Below are 17,514 nucleotides of genomic sequence, written 5' to 3'. Positions count from 1 at the left end.
AAGCAAATGAACCCCGAGTCCTTGTGGGCAATCCAGACATTGTACATTAACCAGCCCTGCAATCAAAACCAGCGGCTTATTTCCCTAATCCCTCTGACCCAGTACAGTAATACAGGGAGGGTGCCAGTAAATGGGAACCTGTGTTCCCATCTCCTCCGCTGTTCTGCTCGTAAGTAAACAAGGCTGACCTTCAGCCCGGGTGCTGGAGAGACCACAGCTGCAAATGCATTTTGAACGATATGAAAGTAGAAACCTCACGATGCCACAGCATGGGAAGCGGGAGCCAAAGGTCCCTTTTCTGCCTGGATTCCACTTGATTTGAAAACGTGGGTCCTTCTTTCTTCCCTCCCTCCCTCCCTCCCTCCCTTCCTCCTTCCTTCCTTCCTTCTTCCCATTTCCTTCCCATTTCCTTCCTTCCTTGTCATTCTCATTTCCTCCCTCCCTCCCTTCCCATTTCCTTTCTTCCTTCATTCCTCCCTTCCTTCTTCCCATTTCCTTCCTATTTCCTTCCTTCCTTTTTCTTTCTTTCTTCTTTCCTTGGTCATTCTCATTTCTTTTCTCCCTTCCTTCTTCCCATTTCCTCCCTTCCTCCTTCCTTCCTTCCTTCCTTCCTTCTTTCTTTCTTTCTTTCTTTCTTTCTTTCTTTCTTTCTTTCTTTCTTTCCCTCTTCCTTCCTTCCTTCCTTCCTTCCTTCCTTCCTTCCTTCCTTCCTTCCTTCCTTCCTTTTCATTCTCATTTCCTTTCTTCTTTTCTTCCTTTCTCCCTTCTTCCCATTTCCTTCCTTCCCCCTTCCTTCCTTTTTCTTTCTTTCTTCCTTGTCATTCTCATTTCCTCCTTCCTTCCTTCCTCAAGCATCAAAGCAGTGGTACCTAGCAATTTATCTCATGTTATTCCCATAATTTCTCTGTCAGGTACTATAGTTAGAGAATGACTGGCTCAAAGTGCCATTGTCTGAGGTTGTCTGAAGTATTATTTATGGCACACCTATCTTGCAATTTTTTTCCCTAGACACTCAAGGGAGGGAGGAGGACTCTCCCTCCTCTATTTTATCTCAAGAACAGCAACTCTGTGATAGAAAGAGGAACTCCCCCTCTCACCTGTTCATGGGGCTGCCACGTGGAGCAGAGATTCAAACTGCAGCCTTCCCATCTCTGGTCCAACATTTCAAGAACTACAGCACAGTTGCTCACATTTTTCGAGATGGCCAAGACCAGAAATATGGCGAGAACTTAGCAGAGATTGTCAGCCTTGTGGGTTGCTCTTCCTCGGGTGGTTATGTTGAAAAGCTTTGCTGGAAGTTATGAGAAAAGGTGCTCTCATATTATCAAGCGAGCACAAGCCTCTAAAGGAGACCATCCATGGCTTTGGCGCAATAACTAAAGCTACACCAGTTTCTATTGCAAAGGGCCACCAGTAAGCTTGCGCCTCCTAATCGGAAGACAAATAGTTTTTATACACTATAAATTAATAATTCTATGTTCCTCATAGCATTAAACCCCCATTGCTCCATTGTTGCTGCATCACTGAGAGGATTGTAAGCATTAGGAAACCAAGTCGAGACAGGATGAGAACTAGAAGCTCTCAAACTGTGGTTGGTTGGTTCTTTTTTTTTTTTTTGGAGAACCAGTTTCTTGTGACTCCAGCCAGTTCACTCATTAGGAAAGAAAACTGGTTGATAGGATTCAGTTGATCCAGTTTGAATAAAGTACACATATCCACCGCCATATAATTCCCTCCCCCAATTTTTCCGGTTTATTTTTCAGCCAAATGGTGAGTTCCCATTTTTGATTTCCCAAGCTCCTGTTTTATTTTTTTCTAGGTTAACTATCAGAAAACACGGGCGAGCGAAAACTTTAGAAGACAGTTGATTCTTGGAGAAACACGGTCAGCCGTTTCCCTCTAGGTTTGCCTGACCAAGTCATCTGCCATTATGCGTTTTCCACAGATCTCAGGGTCACATGCTCAGTTGAAATGTGGACAAGGACAGGTTTCTGACATAAAAATTGGATCAGCCCACAAATAGGCTCAAAGATAGCTGCCAGGGTAAAAATCCAACGCACTTTAATTCCTGCTCCAGGAATTTGACAGCATTGAGTTTCCTTGCCCCAGAAGAAAATATCAATAATTTAACCTTAAAAAAAAAAAAAAATTGCAGATCCTGGCTGAGCTTATATATTGCCTTAAGTTGCATTTACCACCTAGTAGGGTTTATGGAAAAAGTCCAAATGTCTAGGTAGGCAGTAAGGCCAAACCTGCAAAATTATGACTTATGTGTGTTTTATGGCTCTCTTTTGTTCAGGATTGCGAGGTTCTTGTTAATTTAGCTTCTTCATTTCCCACTGTTTTTAAGGAAGTGTGGACAGCAGTCCTTCGCATACAAGTGTACATGCGTGTGTGAAAAAGAGGTACTGCAAACTTGTTTTAAAAAAAGGTTGAAGTTTAGAGTTGCTATAGAGCCCTGCACACCAGAACAACTAGACACAAGGACAGTTGTTTCCCCCCAACGCCATCACTCTGCTAAACAAATAATTCCCTCAACACTGCCCAACTATTTACAAAGTCTGCACTACTATTACTATTCATCTTCTCATCACTCCTTATCACCCATCCCCTCCCACTTGTGACTGTAGGACTGTAACTTTGTTGCTTATATCCTTACGATTTATATTGACTGTTTCCTAGTATAATTTGATTGCTTATTGTACCCTATGACTATCATTAAGTGTTGTACCTAATGATTCTTGATTCTTGATGAATGTATCTTTTCTTTTTATGAGCACTGAGAGCATTTGCACCAAGACAAATTCCTTGTGTGTCCAATCACACTTGGCCAATAAAAAGAATTCTATTCTATTCTATTCTATTCTATTCTATTCTATTCTATTCTATTCTATTCTATTCTACAGATAGACTCTCCCTTACCACCATTTGTTTAGTGGCCATTCAAAGTTACAACAACGTTGAAAAAAGCAACTCATGGTGGTTGCAGCATCCTCATAGTCACGACTCACGAGATCAAAATCCAGATGCTTGGCAACTGACTCATATTTATGACGGTTGCAGTGTCCCAGGGTCAATGGGGAAGCTAGATTCACTTAACAACTGGGTTACTAACTTAACAATTCCAATGATTCACTTGACTAAAACAACAAAGAATGGTTGCAGGAACTGGGCTTGGCTAGTCTAGGGAAGAGAAGGACCAGGAAGACCAGAGAACAGTCTTCTAATATTTGAGGGGCTGCCACAGAGAGGAGGAAGGGGTCAAGCTATTCTCCAAAGCATCTGAAGGCCAGACATGGAATAATGGAGGGAAACTGAACAAGGAGAGATTCAACCTGGAAATAAGGAGAAATTTTCTGACTGTGAGAACAATCAACCCATGGAACAGAAGTTGCCTTTGGAAGTTGTGGGAGCTTCATCACTGGAGCCTTTCAAGGGGAGATTGGACTGCCATCTGTCAGAAATGGTGTAGGGTCTCCTGCTTGGGAAGGGGGTTGGACTAGATGACCTATACAAGGTCCCTCCCAACTCTGTTAAGTCTATTAAAGTACTGAATGACTACCTGTATGTCTTTTGCAAGGAAGAAGATTCAGTTCTGACACTTTCTCCTTCTGGTCTCTTATTTGCAGAGCTTAAACATCTAGGGCAAAGTTCCCTGTAAAATATTCCCACCCTCCCTCCTTTTCAATCTTTTGTTTTTAAATGTAAAAGCCCCACCCTTACCTGTTAGTACTTTGTACTCTTTTAAACTCGAAGCGAACATTCTGTGCAGTTGGTGCTAGATACTTTGGCAAAGCTCATGTTGATATACAGGGACCGCCTGTTGGCAGGAGGAGGGTGTCCAGGTTGATCCATGATTCTTAAGCCGTGGTGTTCCCCTTCTCCTGCTGTGTAACACCTTTTCCTCACTGGGTAAACAGAAGAGAACCTGCAGCAGCTTAATTGCCAGGGCCAGATAGGGTCCTGCTTCCTTTTTCGGAATGCAGGGAGGTCAGAAAGATGCTTTTTCTGTAATGCAGGAATTCATGTTTGGGAGTTTGGTCATCCTTTCCCAGAAAAAAAAAATGTGTTTAAATACATATATAATAATAAAATTGTGTGTGTGTGTGTGTGAAAGTCATAATAGTCAAATACAGTTTAATAAATATTTTAAAAGATATAGATAATAGACAATAGATCAATAGATTGATAGATAGACAGACAGACAGACAGACAGACAGATAGATAGATGTAAATAGATAGATAGATAGATAGATAGATAGATAGATAGATAGATGTAGATAGATGATAGACAGAAATAGACAGATGTAGATGGATGATAGATAGAAATAGATCGACATGTAGATAGATAGATGATAGATAGATTATATAGATAGACAGACAGAAATAGACAGATGTAAATAGATGATAGACAGTCAGACAGATAGAAATAGACAGACAGGCAGGTAGTTGATACATAAATAGACGAACAATTATTAAACAAATGGATATTAGTTGAGAACTATCTGCACCTCTTAAAAATCACCATGTATTTTTCAGGCCTTCATGGAAATGTGAAAACTTTACTTAGGGTTGGGGAAACGGCTTAGGTAGCCAGGTTTTTCCAAATAGTTGTGGCATTGTATGATATATCATGAGGTTTTGGGAAAACCATTGTTTATGGCTCTTTTTATCATTTTGGTTCTGTGGGTTTTAATTCCAGAGTTATATCTGCAGCTCGTGGGGTTAGGGGTGGGGGGAAGGAGGATGAGGGAAACTGTATAACTCAAGCAGGCAAACTTTGCCATCAATAAATAATGTACAATTTTGTTTCGTTGGTTTCCAGAGTTACATTTGCAAACGGGGAGGCTGCATAAATCAAGCAAGCAAGCATGTAAATAAATGCATTCTGCAGTCAGCGTTTTACTGTTTAATTGATGAGTTGATTAAACTTTGTGTGCAGTGTTGGCAACCGCAGTGTTGCCTAACCATGCGAAACAATATCGTAGTTAATCCTATCTGGACAACATGGAACTCTTGAAACGTGTCATTCTGCAGTTCTCCCAAGTTTCTCCTGATGTTTTTGGTCTTGAGTTTCTTCCTTGTTGCTGTCCCAGCAGCAATTCCTGAACAGACTGTAGTATTTTGGATGGAACTTCCTGAAAATGTTTGCTTCCAAAGGCACTAGTCCTTATGAAAGACTGCAAGATTGCCTGCAGAACTCTTAGGTTCCAGAAGGAAGGCTGTATAATTCCAGTTATGTTGACTACAAATTATTTTTCTCTCCTTTGCAAGAGGACCTAGATTGGCTCCCCATTCTATATTTCCCCTCGAGTGCCATTCTTCTGGTGCAACAGCTCGTTTTGGTATTAGTTTCATCTCTGGCTTCTTGCAAACGATATTCTGACCCCGAAAATAATAATAATAATAATCTTGCTTCCTCATCCTTTGCCGTCACAGTCCTGCCTACATGCAAATATTTCTGCAGAAGCATTGATGAAGAGCCATGGTGGCACAGTGGTTAGAATGCAGTACTGCAGGCTAACTCTGCCCATTGCCAAGAGTTCAATCCTGACTTGCTCAAGGTTGACTCGGCCTTCCTTCCTTCTGAGGTCGGTAAAATGAGGGCCCAGATTGCTGGGGGGCAATAAGCTGACTCTGTAAACTGCTTGGAGAGGGCTGCAAAGCAGTGGCCCCCATGTTTTTGGGCACCAGGGACTGGTTCTTTGGAGAAGGGTTTAACTGTGGATAGGAGAGGATGTGGTTTCCGTGCTGCCTGCATCCCATGGATGGAGCTTCCCTGGTTTGCACGGCACAGTTTCTGGCATGCTAAGGATTGGTGCCAGTCCCTGGACTGAGGGCTGTGCACTCCTGCTGTAAAGCACTATAAAGGAGTATATAAGACCAAGTGCTATTTTCTTTGTAGCCCATGGGAACTCCTTCAGTTCCCCAGAAGTAGTAACGGTCTGAGGCCTGAAGACGTTGCCTTCCTTTTGCAGATCTTCCAAACCTCATCCTTACTTTTGGTCTTTGATTAGTATAAGATAAGTCCTGTAAGAGTTGTCTGTCCTTTTTTGGTTGAGAATAATGAAACGGAGGAAATGTAAAAAGCCCTCAATAACTTAGTCTCCCTTTTTATTGCTTTAATATCACTTTTATGAGATAAAAAACACTCAGATCGAGATAAAAGAAGGCTTCATATTAATGCTATAAACCAAGAAGGGAAAGTGAGATGCAGGGTATAAAGTAGAACAATGTAACAACGGAGTAATTAAGGTGAAGCTAGAATGATATCCTTATCTATATATATAAAAGTGAAATGCCACTCATACACCATCACAATATCTCCAGAACCGTAAAACCTACCAACTTGAAATTTGGCACGTATGTTCCTCTTGGCTTCTAGGGGCTCACTAAGAAAGGATTTTTTGAATGACCATCAGAGCATTAGTATTTCCTGTATTATTAACATGCTCTGATGCTAAGGAGTTCTACTCCCCTTCCCCACCTGAAAAGAAATCTGTTCCAAATGCAAAACACAAGCAGAGGAGTTTCATTTTCAGTTTTAGTTCCACAGCACCAAGCAGCTTTAGTACAGAACAGTTGAGCTCAGCCACACCCAGGCTCCTTGCTGTCTCCTTGCTCACACAGCAAATACTGTTTCAGTTTCCAAACAGCCCTCAACTCTCTCACACACTGATAGGACGCTAGCCAGATGCATACCAATGGATGCTGGTAGGCAGAGGCAGAATTTTTTTCTCCTTATTTTCCTCCCCCCAAAATAAGCCTGACCCCATAGTTCTGTAGCAAAGCACGGGTATCGAGCTAGTGTAATATGGCAATCCATCTAATATACTTCTTGATTTATGATCATACCTCCTCTGCAACTGTAACAGAAAATGCGAACTCTGATGCAGAGAACATTCATATTCATCTGGGTTATCTGCTGGCAGGTTCTCCCTGCAACCGCACTGAACGTTTGCAACCACAACAGTCACAGCCTCTTGTTCCAATAATTTTCTGCAAGATAGTCTTTTGCATGAGCTTTATCACAGATCTTGTGGAGAGCACCATGGAGGGTTGAGTCAGGAGAAATAAATCTATCTGCACCAGTTTGCTTGCGTTGACTCCAGTGACCTCCTTTTGGTGTAGGTCTACTTCGCTTCAGTGCATAGAATCAAAGGGCTCACAGAAAAAAGCTCATGAGTTAATTAGGGCATCCGTCGGAACCCTGACACACTGCAAAGGGAACTTGGAGGTCTAGTCCACGCCCCCCCTCCCCCGCCCAAGGCAGGACACCTTATACCAGGGGTGTCAAACTCTATTTCATTGAGGGCCGCCTCAGAGTTGTGTTTGACATCGGGCGCCAGGGTGGGCGTGGCCAGCTTGATGTCACTCTTGTCGGGGGGTGCCTGTAGCGGGCTCCCAAGCTCCGTTTTCAGCCTCGATGGCCTCCTGCAGCCCTCTACCAGCGAAAACAGAGCCGCACAGCCCTCCCGAGCTACATTTACATTGGGAGAGATACGTGGGCTGGTCCTTTGCTTTTTCAAAGGTGACCCCGTGGCCAAGATCTAAGCACCCCACGGGCCAGATCTGCCCCCCCAACCTTTAATTTGACACCCCGGCCTTATACCATTCTGGACAAATAGTTATCTAGTCTATTTTTTCAAAACTTCCAGTGTTGGAGCACCCCCAGCTCCTGGAGGCAAAGCTATTTGTTCGATTAATTGTTCTCACTGTCAGAAAAAATCTCCTCCTTTCTACTTTGGGTCTCTCTGTAATAAGTTCGCACCCGTTACTTCTTGCCCTGCCTTCTGGTGCTTTGGAGACCAAGTCCATCTTTGGTTGTGTTCTGTGAGAACAATGACATGATTTGACATTTGAGGTCTTCGATTTCACCTTTGCCTTTTACTTGCTTTGCTGGAAATACATTCTCCATGGATCATTAATTTGCTTTCTACAAGCAGCTGATGGAGCAGAAAACTGTAGGTGGCTTTTTGCCCGGCAGTCCGGAGTCCACCTCTGACTGGTCCTCGAGCAAGTTATTATTTTCTTTCTGTATCCCCACTATACCTTCAGACATGCATGGCATAGTTTAGACCAGGGGTGTCAAACTCAATTTTATTGAGGGCCGCATAAGGGTTGTGTTTGGCCAGAGTGGGTGTGGCCAGAGTGGGTGTGGCCAGCTTGATATCACTCATGTCAGGGGCACCTATGGTGACCCAAGTGATCTGCTAGCAAAAACGGGCTCCCGACGCTCACGGAGCATTTTAGGCTGGGATGGCCTCCTGCATTCCTCTGCCAGCGAAAACAGAGCTTGGGTGGGCCCTACACGGTGCGGGTCCTTCGCTATTTCCATGGCAGCCCCGTGGGCCGGATCTAAGCACCCTAAGGACCGAATCCAGCCTGTGGGCCTTGAGTTTGACACTCCTGTTTAAGATGCACCTTCACCTTCCCGAAAATTAACCTTTGAGCGTTTGGGTAGAAAGACCTCAAGTGCCAATGGTCTGTGGAATGGACTTCAGGTCAGAATTTAAGTGAGTCTGGTCCCATTTTACAACTTTTCTTGCCACAGTTGTAAATGTGAATCGTTGCCATTGATATGTCAGCCACCCGGTTGTTAAGTGAATCTGGCTTCACCCCATTGGCTTTGCTTGTCGGAAAGTCGCAAAAGGGGAAATCATGTGACCTTGGGACACAGCCACGGTCATAAATATGAACCCGTTGCCAATTGTCTGAATTTGGATCCCGTGATCATGGGGATGCTGCAAAGGTGATAACTTTGAAAGGAATGCAATTCAGCTGGGTGACTTTTGGGCCAGTCCCCATCTCTCATCCCAGCCTATCATCTAGGGCTCTTGTGGTGGGGAAAAATAGAAGGAAGAAGTATAAGGTAAGGTGGCTTATTTATAAAAAAACAATAAAGAAGAGATAAAAATAAAATTTAAAAATTCCCAAGGGTAAATTTAAGACCATTGCATTCCATAAAAGTCTCCACGAATATGGGAGAAGTCCCACGTTTGTCTGTTTGCCTGTTTTAGCAAGCATTTATAGTGCCGCAATCCAAAATAAAAACCCTGTTGCTTTGAATAAGTATTGCGTGAATTATTGACTTTGCAACTCATGATCCCAAAACTTCATGGCAAGTAGCCCAATTCTGTTTAGTAGCTCATTGGGTATTGGAGTGTCCCAAGGAGAATCACCAAGTATCGGAGCCAGTGGTCCATTTCAATTTTTTTTTACCATCTGTTCAGTGGTCGTGGCTTGGTTTGCACACTTTGCACAAGTGCACACTCTTTGCACATGAGTACGTACTAAATGCGCACTTTGCACAGGTGCAGAAGCTGTCCAACTCGCCTCTTGCAAGCTTGCACTCTCCCTGTTGCTTCAGCAGCTGCCGCGTGGCACTCAAAGCAAGACATAAAGGTTAGTATGGGATCTCAGGTGGGCAGGTGGGCCCAACAGCAGAGCGATGGTTCAGTCTCTACTGCTCATCGGTGCTACCGGCTCGGCTGAACCGGGCCGAACCAGTAGAATACCACCGATTGGGGCATGCAATCAGCATTGTTTCCTCTTTACGACTGCATATTACTGGATTTTATAAGTCTTTTGTGAAGCTTTATAGCTCCTATATTTTATACCTTGCATCTGAATGACTGTCGTGAATCTTGTCTATGGGGCTGTAATTGTATTAAAGTTGATTCATTGATCAAGTAATCAGTCTGTCACCCCAGCCATTTTAGTGCTCACGACACATTTAGAATTTGAAATATTCTTACTGTCTCTACTATTTTTGGATCATTTTAGAATAGAATAACAAGAGTTGGAATGGACCTTGGAGGTCTTCTAGTCCAACCCCCTGCTTAGGCAGGAAACCCTACACCACTTCAGACAAAGGGTTGTCCAATCTCTTCTTAAAAACTTTCAGTTTTGGAGCATTTACAACTTCTAGAGGCAAGTTGTTCCACTGATTAGTTGTTCTAAGTGTCAGGAAATTTCTCCTTAGTTCTATGCTGTTTCTCTCCTTGATTAGTTTCCACCCATTGCCCATTTTAAACCATTTCAAGAATATTTCAGGCTTTGGGCAACCTGGCGTTGCAAGATGGAGATTGTGTCTCAACAAATGACAATTCAATTACAGATAGTTTTTGACTTAAACCACAATTAGATGATAAATTCTTTTGTTAAGTCAGGTGGCGGTTAAGTAAATCGTGCCCACCGTTTTGGTCTTGGTAGTATTGCTTCTGAATTTCCTGTACTTTCTGTAATTTCATGGATGTAAAACGATGCATTTAATCAGGCTAGACTTATATATATTAAACATTTTTCTCTCCCTGACAGGAATGGATATCGGTTCCATGTAAATCAGCACGTTCATTTCCATATGGATAAGTTTATTATTGTATTCTGGTGCCCTCAGGAATAGCTCCTTGGCTGAGAAAGAGCTGTTTTCCACTGTACCTTTGGCTGAATACCATGCTGAATCAGGTCCTACGATTTCTTAGCTAAGGGGTTACCTTAGGACATTTTCCAAACTGTAGTGAGGTCACTTCAAGCGAAGCACTGTACAGTTATTATCAAATAGGTGTCTAATCTTGTTCCTCCTTCCCTTTTTAAAGCTTCCGTTGCTTGGATATGGGATCCTTTCAGACTTTTATGCAAACAAAAAATGGAATAATGGACAGCCTCAGAGAGAAAGCAATGTTTGCCTAAGCTTGTGTTATGGAAAGTCTACTGATTAGAAGACAGGAAAGTTGGAATGAAGCTGTTTTATTATGTCTTGAGTGTTGCCGTCTTCTGGTTCTTTTATACTACTTCTTTGGTCACCATAGAAATCATGAAGGAACGCAGATAAATTTCATTCATCCATGTCCTGGACTTCCTCCAGGGATATTTGTCAGTTATTGCTACCTTAGATCTTTCGAACTGGAGAGGACAATAATCTACGGTTGGATTTTGTCTGTGTAAACCCCTTACGTTTTTGTGAAGCTAAGAAATGGTCTTTTGCAGAAAGCGGACAGAAGATTAAAGGAAACTCTTGTTCCTCAACCCAACAGAAGGTCTTTTGCGGCATGGTTGCCAGTTGTCTAGACATGTCCAGTGTGGTTTGAATCATTTGGAATAGTAGCTCAGAAGTAGAACTTGAACGGGCCAAAGTAGTGGTTTTGCTTGAGAAACAAGTCTTGAATCTTTTGTCGTATTCAGGAGTTCTTCTTAGACTTTGGGTTTCTGCTACACTTTTATTTTTTGGTAGCAACCATTCATATTCTGAACAGCATTATTCAAGAGCTGAGTTGAATGGTCACCGAATTGTTGTAAGTCAAAAACTATCTGTGACATGGCCGAAATCGACATTTCCCACTCCTTAAAAGAAGCTCGTTTTGCAAGGTTGTTGACTGTGTACAGTAAGAAAAATAGCAAACAATAATTTTCTCTTGCAAGCCTTCTCTTAAATGTATATTGATTCTGTGGTTAGGCCAACACGAACCACGTGTGAGCTTGGGAGAGTATTTTTGATATGACAAATCGTACCTTGCAGGAAATGACAAAGACCTATCGCCACCGTAGCTATTTCCTGTTTAAATTGTGGCATTTGCCAGAAAGGAAGTAAATTCGTGGAATATGGAAATAGCCTTAAGAAGGTGCCCTTTTTCTAAAACACAACGAAGCAAACATCACTTGTCTCTTACTTAGGATCCCTGTTTTTTAGCCCAGTTTCTCACAAACATCTGAACTGTAGCCAGTTTGCTTACAATGCAGTTCGAATAAGTTTTGAGTGAGTTTTGATACCTTAAAAAAAAAAAACAACGCATCCTCCATCTCCTCCTTTATTCTTAAATCCTTCTGGCCCTTCTAGAAGGGGGAAAAACGTTTGTTTTTCCATATGCCGCTTTGCTTCACACACACAAAAAAGTATAATATGGTTTCACTCAATAGCCCAGTTCATATACAGGAAGTCCTCGACTTACAGTCACGGTTGAGGCCACAGGTTCTGTTGCTAAGCGAAACATGTGTTAAGTGACATTCTGCCTCATTTTACAACCTCTCTTGCCACAGCTGTTAAAGTGAATCACTTTAAAATGGTTATTTAACTGAATTGGGTCTCCTCATTGGCTTTGCTTGTCAGAAGGTTGCAAAAAGCAATCACACAATCCTGGGATACTGCCACCATCATAAATATGAGTCAGTTGTCTAAAATGTTGATCCCATGACCATGGGGATGCCTCAGCGGGTTTTAGTGAGGAAAAATGGTCGTAAGTCTTCTTCTTCTTCTTCTTCTTTTTTTTCAGGACCATTGTAACTTTGAAAAGTCACCAAATGAACTAGGCCAAGACATCAGTGTTGCATTCGTCACATCATAACCTGAGCCGGACATTAATCAGTTCTATTTAGGCTTAGTCCAGGGGTGGCCTTCAAAAACTTTAGCAAAAGGTTCTCTGCTTGGTTGCTGGGAGTGGTCATGATGGGCATGGCCTAGTCGTCCTCCTGCACCAAAAACACCAGGGGCGTGTTTTTGCCCTCCCCAGACTCCGAAGGCTTTCCTCAAGCCTCCAGGAGGGCAAAAACAGCCCCCCAGGCTCCGGAGGCTCTCTGGAAGCCGGAAATGGGCCCATTTCTGGCCTTCCTGAACTTCCAGTAGGCCTGTTTTTCGCCCTCCCTGAGCCTCTGTGAACACCCTGCACTTACCTGCATCCAAAACAGGCGCCGTGGGGACTCTTGGGAGGGGCGGGGTAGACGGGGCCAGCCAGGAGTGGGAATTGGGGGGGGGGGGTTCTCTGAACTGCACAGAATCTTAGCTAGGAGCTCTCCCTAACCTCTGTGAACCCCCAGCAGCCCCACCCCTGGCTTAGTCTAACACTGGGGTGTGAACTCAGTTTGTGAGTTGCAAATTCCAAAACGTTTTGATTGGAAAGTGAAACAGCCACCCTTTCCCACTGGAGCTGCTATCAGTCGCTTTTTCTGAGAAGAACTTTACATGGAGTCAGTCCATCGAATGATGGGCCTTCTGAGGCCCTGCAGATGTTTTGAACTGCAGCTCCTATTAGCAACAATCCTCATATGAGTCAACGTCAGAGGTGGGTATTCAGCAGGTTCTGACCAGTTCTGGAGAACCGGTAGGAGAAATTTCGAGGAGTTTGGAGAACCGGCAAACACCACCTCTGACTGGAGATTTTACAATATCCTTCCCCTGCCTTGCGCACCAAGCCACACCGACAGAACCGGTAGTAAAAAAATTTGAATCCCACCACCGGTCAACGGACAACATGTGTGAGAGAGACTTGCCATCATCTGTAACGGTTCCATTTGCTTTCGATTTGTTCGGATTGGCAGTAACTTCTAAATATGGGTAGTCCTTGACTTACAATCACAATTGTGCCCAAAGCTTCTGTTGGTAAATGATCAAGGAGATACAATGGATAGGAAATTTGAGAAGCACATCACCTGCCTTGGTTTGTAATTTAATCCAGAAATGGTAGCTTTGATTTGAATGAAAGAAAACACTGAAAGATAGGATCTACAAACAGAAAATGCATACTACAGGTAGTTCTTGACTTACGACCCCAATCGAGTCCAAAATATGTTGCTAGGCAAAACAATTGTTTAAGAGAGTGTTGGCTTATTTTATGACCTTTCTTGCCATGGTCATTAAGTGAATCGCTGCAGTTCTTAAGTTAGGATCACGCTTGTTAAGTGAGTCTGACCTCTAAACATCATACTTAAAAGCCAAGTCAGACATATTAAGGAAGAAAGCCAAATAATAAGAATGATCGCTCAAAATCATAAGGGTTGGGAAGTATGCCCAACTAAACCGAGCCAGGCCATTCTCGACGATGATTAGAGAAAATATAATGATTTTAAGACCTTGTCTGACAACAAACACAGTCACAGGCAGAAATCTATGTGACTAATTATAGCCCATCGTTATTTTTTTGAATTTTGAAGAACTTTATTGTCATTGTACAAGTAGAACGAAACTGTGGGTGCACCCCAGCAACTGTTCGCAATACAAGAATATAAAAATAAATAAAATATTTATTTACAATACAATAAAGTAAAAAATAAAAGCTAGTTTCCAAGTTAACTTCAGGGTAATGTTGGAGTTATTCATTTCCTAAAATTATTTTTTTATAATTTATTTTATTATAGTTATTATTATTATTTTTTGACATGGATGCACAGTCCCAGAATTTGGCCTGCCAACCCTCTGAAAAAGGAATTGAGTGTAATTTCCACTAGGAAGCCTGAAATGTCTTAGCAGCTTCTTTTCAAAGCCAACTTGGTATACTTCATAGCACTGGGAGGCACACTGATACTTAACATCTGGCAGGAAAGGAAAGTCAAAACTCTTTGTTGTGAACCATTTTTCAAATTTGCTGAGTTTCGTGTTGTTGCTACCTGACATGAAAACCCTGCCACATTATTTATTGTTCAGCATAGTCTATTGTGCAGGGTGTTCCTCTTTTCCTAGTTAATATTTTGCGGAATTTTCATTTTTATGGACATTGACCTGAGATTGCCATCTGTGGAAGAATTTTTAATCCTTTGAGTTTTAATTGGGATGTTTAGTCTATGTATTTTGGTATCTACTTCTCAATGGTCACCAACAGAAGCCAGTGTGCATACAACTTGTGTTGTAACTCTGCACAAATCTGCTAGTTTTTTTTTTTAAAGTAATGTTGCCAGCAATTGTAAATATTGTGCATTTGTCCAGAGGGAACAGAAAGGGACTTGTCTGATATTTCAAGTGTTTCTTCTAAGGCAGTGTTTCTGAAGTTTGGCAACTTTAAGATGTGTGAACTTCAGAACCCAGATTTCTGGGAGTTGAGCTCCACACATCTTCATAGTTGCCAAGATTGAGAAACGGGCAAGATTGAGAAATACACACATCTTCAAAGTTGCCAAGGATCTGTTCTAATGTGATATATAGCACCTCTTCTTTCTATAAGTACAGTGTTTGGTTTTTGTTTTTCTGAAGAAAAAAGAAGTGTGACACTTCAGATTGCTGAGGCAAGAATGTTTTCAAATGGACAAAAATGGGTTTTAATTTTTCAATTTGTCCCAGATTTCTTCAACCTGCGATGCGCTGGACTTCAATGGTGGTCAGCCCAGGTTCCTGGGAGTTTTATCCAGTGCATTTGATGGGCCCCAGAGTCAGATCACTCAGATCTTCTCTAAACCAAACGAAGACACGTTTGGTAACAAGCCCTTCCTTCCCAGGGTGCAATCCCAACTACTTTCAGAGTAGCAAAAAAGCAACAACCTAAAATTATACTTGTGTGAAACCAATATAGTCAATGCAGGTAGTTCTTGACCTGCTACCACATATAAACCCAACATTTCCATTGGTAAGCAAGACAGTTGTTAAATATTAAAAAGCCAGACCACACTTGATTTTAAGGCTATGGTTGCAGGATGAAGGGTATGTCTTCACACAAGACTGTCAAAGATGCTTTTTTTTTTCCTTTCAAAAGGCAACTGGATCATTTTTATTTGAGGAAGAAAAAGATACCGTAACTATTATAATTGATGAAGGTTCTTGGATAAGAAGTAAAATTTCTCCTCCTCTTCCTTCTCCTTCTCCCTCCTCCTCCTCCGTCCTCCTCCCCTCCTCCTCCCCTCCTCCCCTCCTCCTCCCCCCCCCCTCCTTCTTCCTCAAATAAAAAACAGTCCAGTTGCCTTTTGAAAGAAAAATAAGCATCTTTGAGACAATTATGACCTGGATTACTAAGAATCTTTATACTCACTTAGCAACAGGGCCTTAAAGACTAAACACTGAATGAAAAAAAAATTAAAAAGCAGGGATTTAGATCAATGCAGCAACTTAAATTCCTCGTGGTGCAGCTTTTCAGGAAAGCAAACAAGAAAAGGTCAGACAAAGAATGGGCAAGAAAAATTAGATTTGCAAAAGATCTAGATACGGAAACATTCTTTCTCAGATCGTGCCGATAAACCTTACATTTGGACCTTGGTTTTGGGGGAAAGTTTCAGCCAACTTTAAGCATTGTGTACTTCAGAATGTTAATGAGCTTGGTGCCAAGGGTGCAGTATCCTGTTTTGAATTATAACTGGGGGAAAGTACAATTTATGGCGTGGGTGCTGTTGAATTAGATTAACAGTTAACATTGTTTGGGAATAGGTTAAATATCTCCTATTGGATGAAGGGCATTAATTTTTGGCAAGGAGTATGAATCTGCCAGTTGGGAAAGGGAAAAAATGGGCATGGCATATAGAAAAGGTCTCTATTATAACACAACATAGATCAAAGAAAAGAATGGTTCCATATTCCCAGTGGGGATGACATTTAGCTTTCAAAGCAGCCTTTGGGTTACATTAGGCTGATGGGCTTAATTTTGGAAGAACAAAATAGGGTGAGAATTGGATTCTTTTGCCCAGCTGCTAAATGAAAGCAAGCAAAGAAATCTCATAAAAATTCAAAATGGTGAACTGGAAAGGGATGTAGAAATTGCATCAAATGTAGCCTCCAATATTCTAGCTGAAGCTAAAACAACTCAATTCCTCAGACCACGAACACCATTTAACAGACCGTTTAACAGAGTTGGAAGGGACCTTAGAGGTCTTCTAGTCCAACCTCCTGCTCAGGGTGGAACCCCTACGTCACTTCAGACAAATGGTTGCTCAATCTTTTCTTAAAAACCTCCCGTGTTGGAGCACCCACAACTTCTGGAGACAAGTCATTCTACTGGTTAATTAATTAATTAAATTTATTTATTTATTGAATTGATATTGCCGCCTATTCGCCCATGGCGACTCGAGGCGGCTTACAGAACGTAAAATCATATTTAAAATAAAAAAAACAATAAAAACTAACAAGAAGAATCAAATAAATTAATAAAGTACGAAATAAACAAACAAACAAACGAATGAATAAATAGAACAGAACAAAATCTGGGGAGGAAAATAAATTTTAAAAAAAACCACTCCCAACTCCTACCCACCCGAGCCTCAATGGCAGCAGATCACACAATGAGCCATTTAATGGGCTCCTTCCCGCTCTGGGTTCCCCAGACCCGCTGGCAGAACCAGGTCTTTAGTGCCTTCCGGAAGAATATTAGAGAGGGGGCCATTCTAATCTCTGAGGGGAATGATGTTCCAGAGAGAGGGAGCCACCACGGAGAAGGCCCTTCTTCTGGGTCCCACCAGGTGTATCTCCCTCAGGGATGGGACCCACAGCATTCCCTGCCTCACCCCCGCTCTAATGGGTCGGTAGATGTGACCAGCAAGAGATGTAACCCAGTCCCAAGCCATGAAGGCAACTAATTGTTCTCACCGTCAGAAATTTTCTCCTTAGTTCTATGTTGGGTCTCTCTTTAATGATCTTCCATCCATTACTTCTTGTCTCTGTCTTCTGATGCTTTGGAGAATAAGTTGACTCCCTCTTCTTTGTGGCAGCCTCTCAAATATTGGAACACGGCTATCATGTCACTCTAGTCCTCCTTTTCATTAAACTAGACATACCCAAGTCCTGGCTGTTATTTAGAGCAGGTTACCTTGAAGGCTGCCTTGTCTGGACTG

At 42.2% G+C, this 17,514-nt stretch overlaps 1 protein-coding gene across 2 annotated transcripts in view; it reads left to right on the top strand.

The window, feature by feature from the left end:
• Nucleotides 1-17,514, top strand: part of CMIP (c-Maf inducing protein) — a 166,353-nt gene that overhangs the window by 52,979 nt on the left and 95,860 nt on the right. The window contains exon 1 of one of the 2 annotated variants that reach the window (XM_087940549.1): nucleotides 115-169. The exons of the other annotated variant lie outside the window; for it this stretch is intronic. Coding sequence (XP_087796675.1) covers nucleotides 131-169 — 39 coding nt within the window. The 5' untranslated portion in view covers nucleotides 115-130. Of the gene's footprint in view, nucleotides 1-114; nucleotides 170-17,514 lie in introns of those variants that run through there. 2 annotated transcript variants of the gene reach the window in all.

Source organism: Pseudonaja textilis, chromosome 11 (assembly GCF_049901715.1).
Source record: "Pseudonaja textilis isolate UNSWEBS1 chromosome 11, rPseTex1.2, whole genome shotgun sequence".
Lineage (NCBI taxonomy): Eukaryota > Metazoa > Chordata > Lepidosauria > Squamata > Elapidae > Pseudonaja > Pseudonaja textilis.
This window is presented reverse-complemented; position numbering and strand designations above follow the sequence as displayed.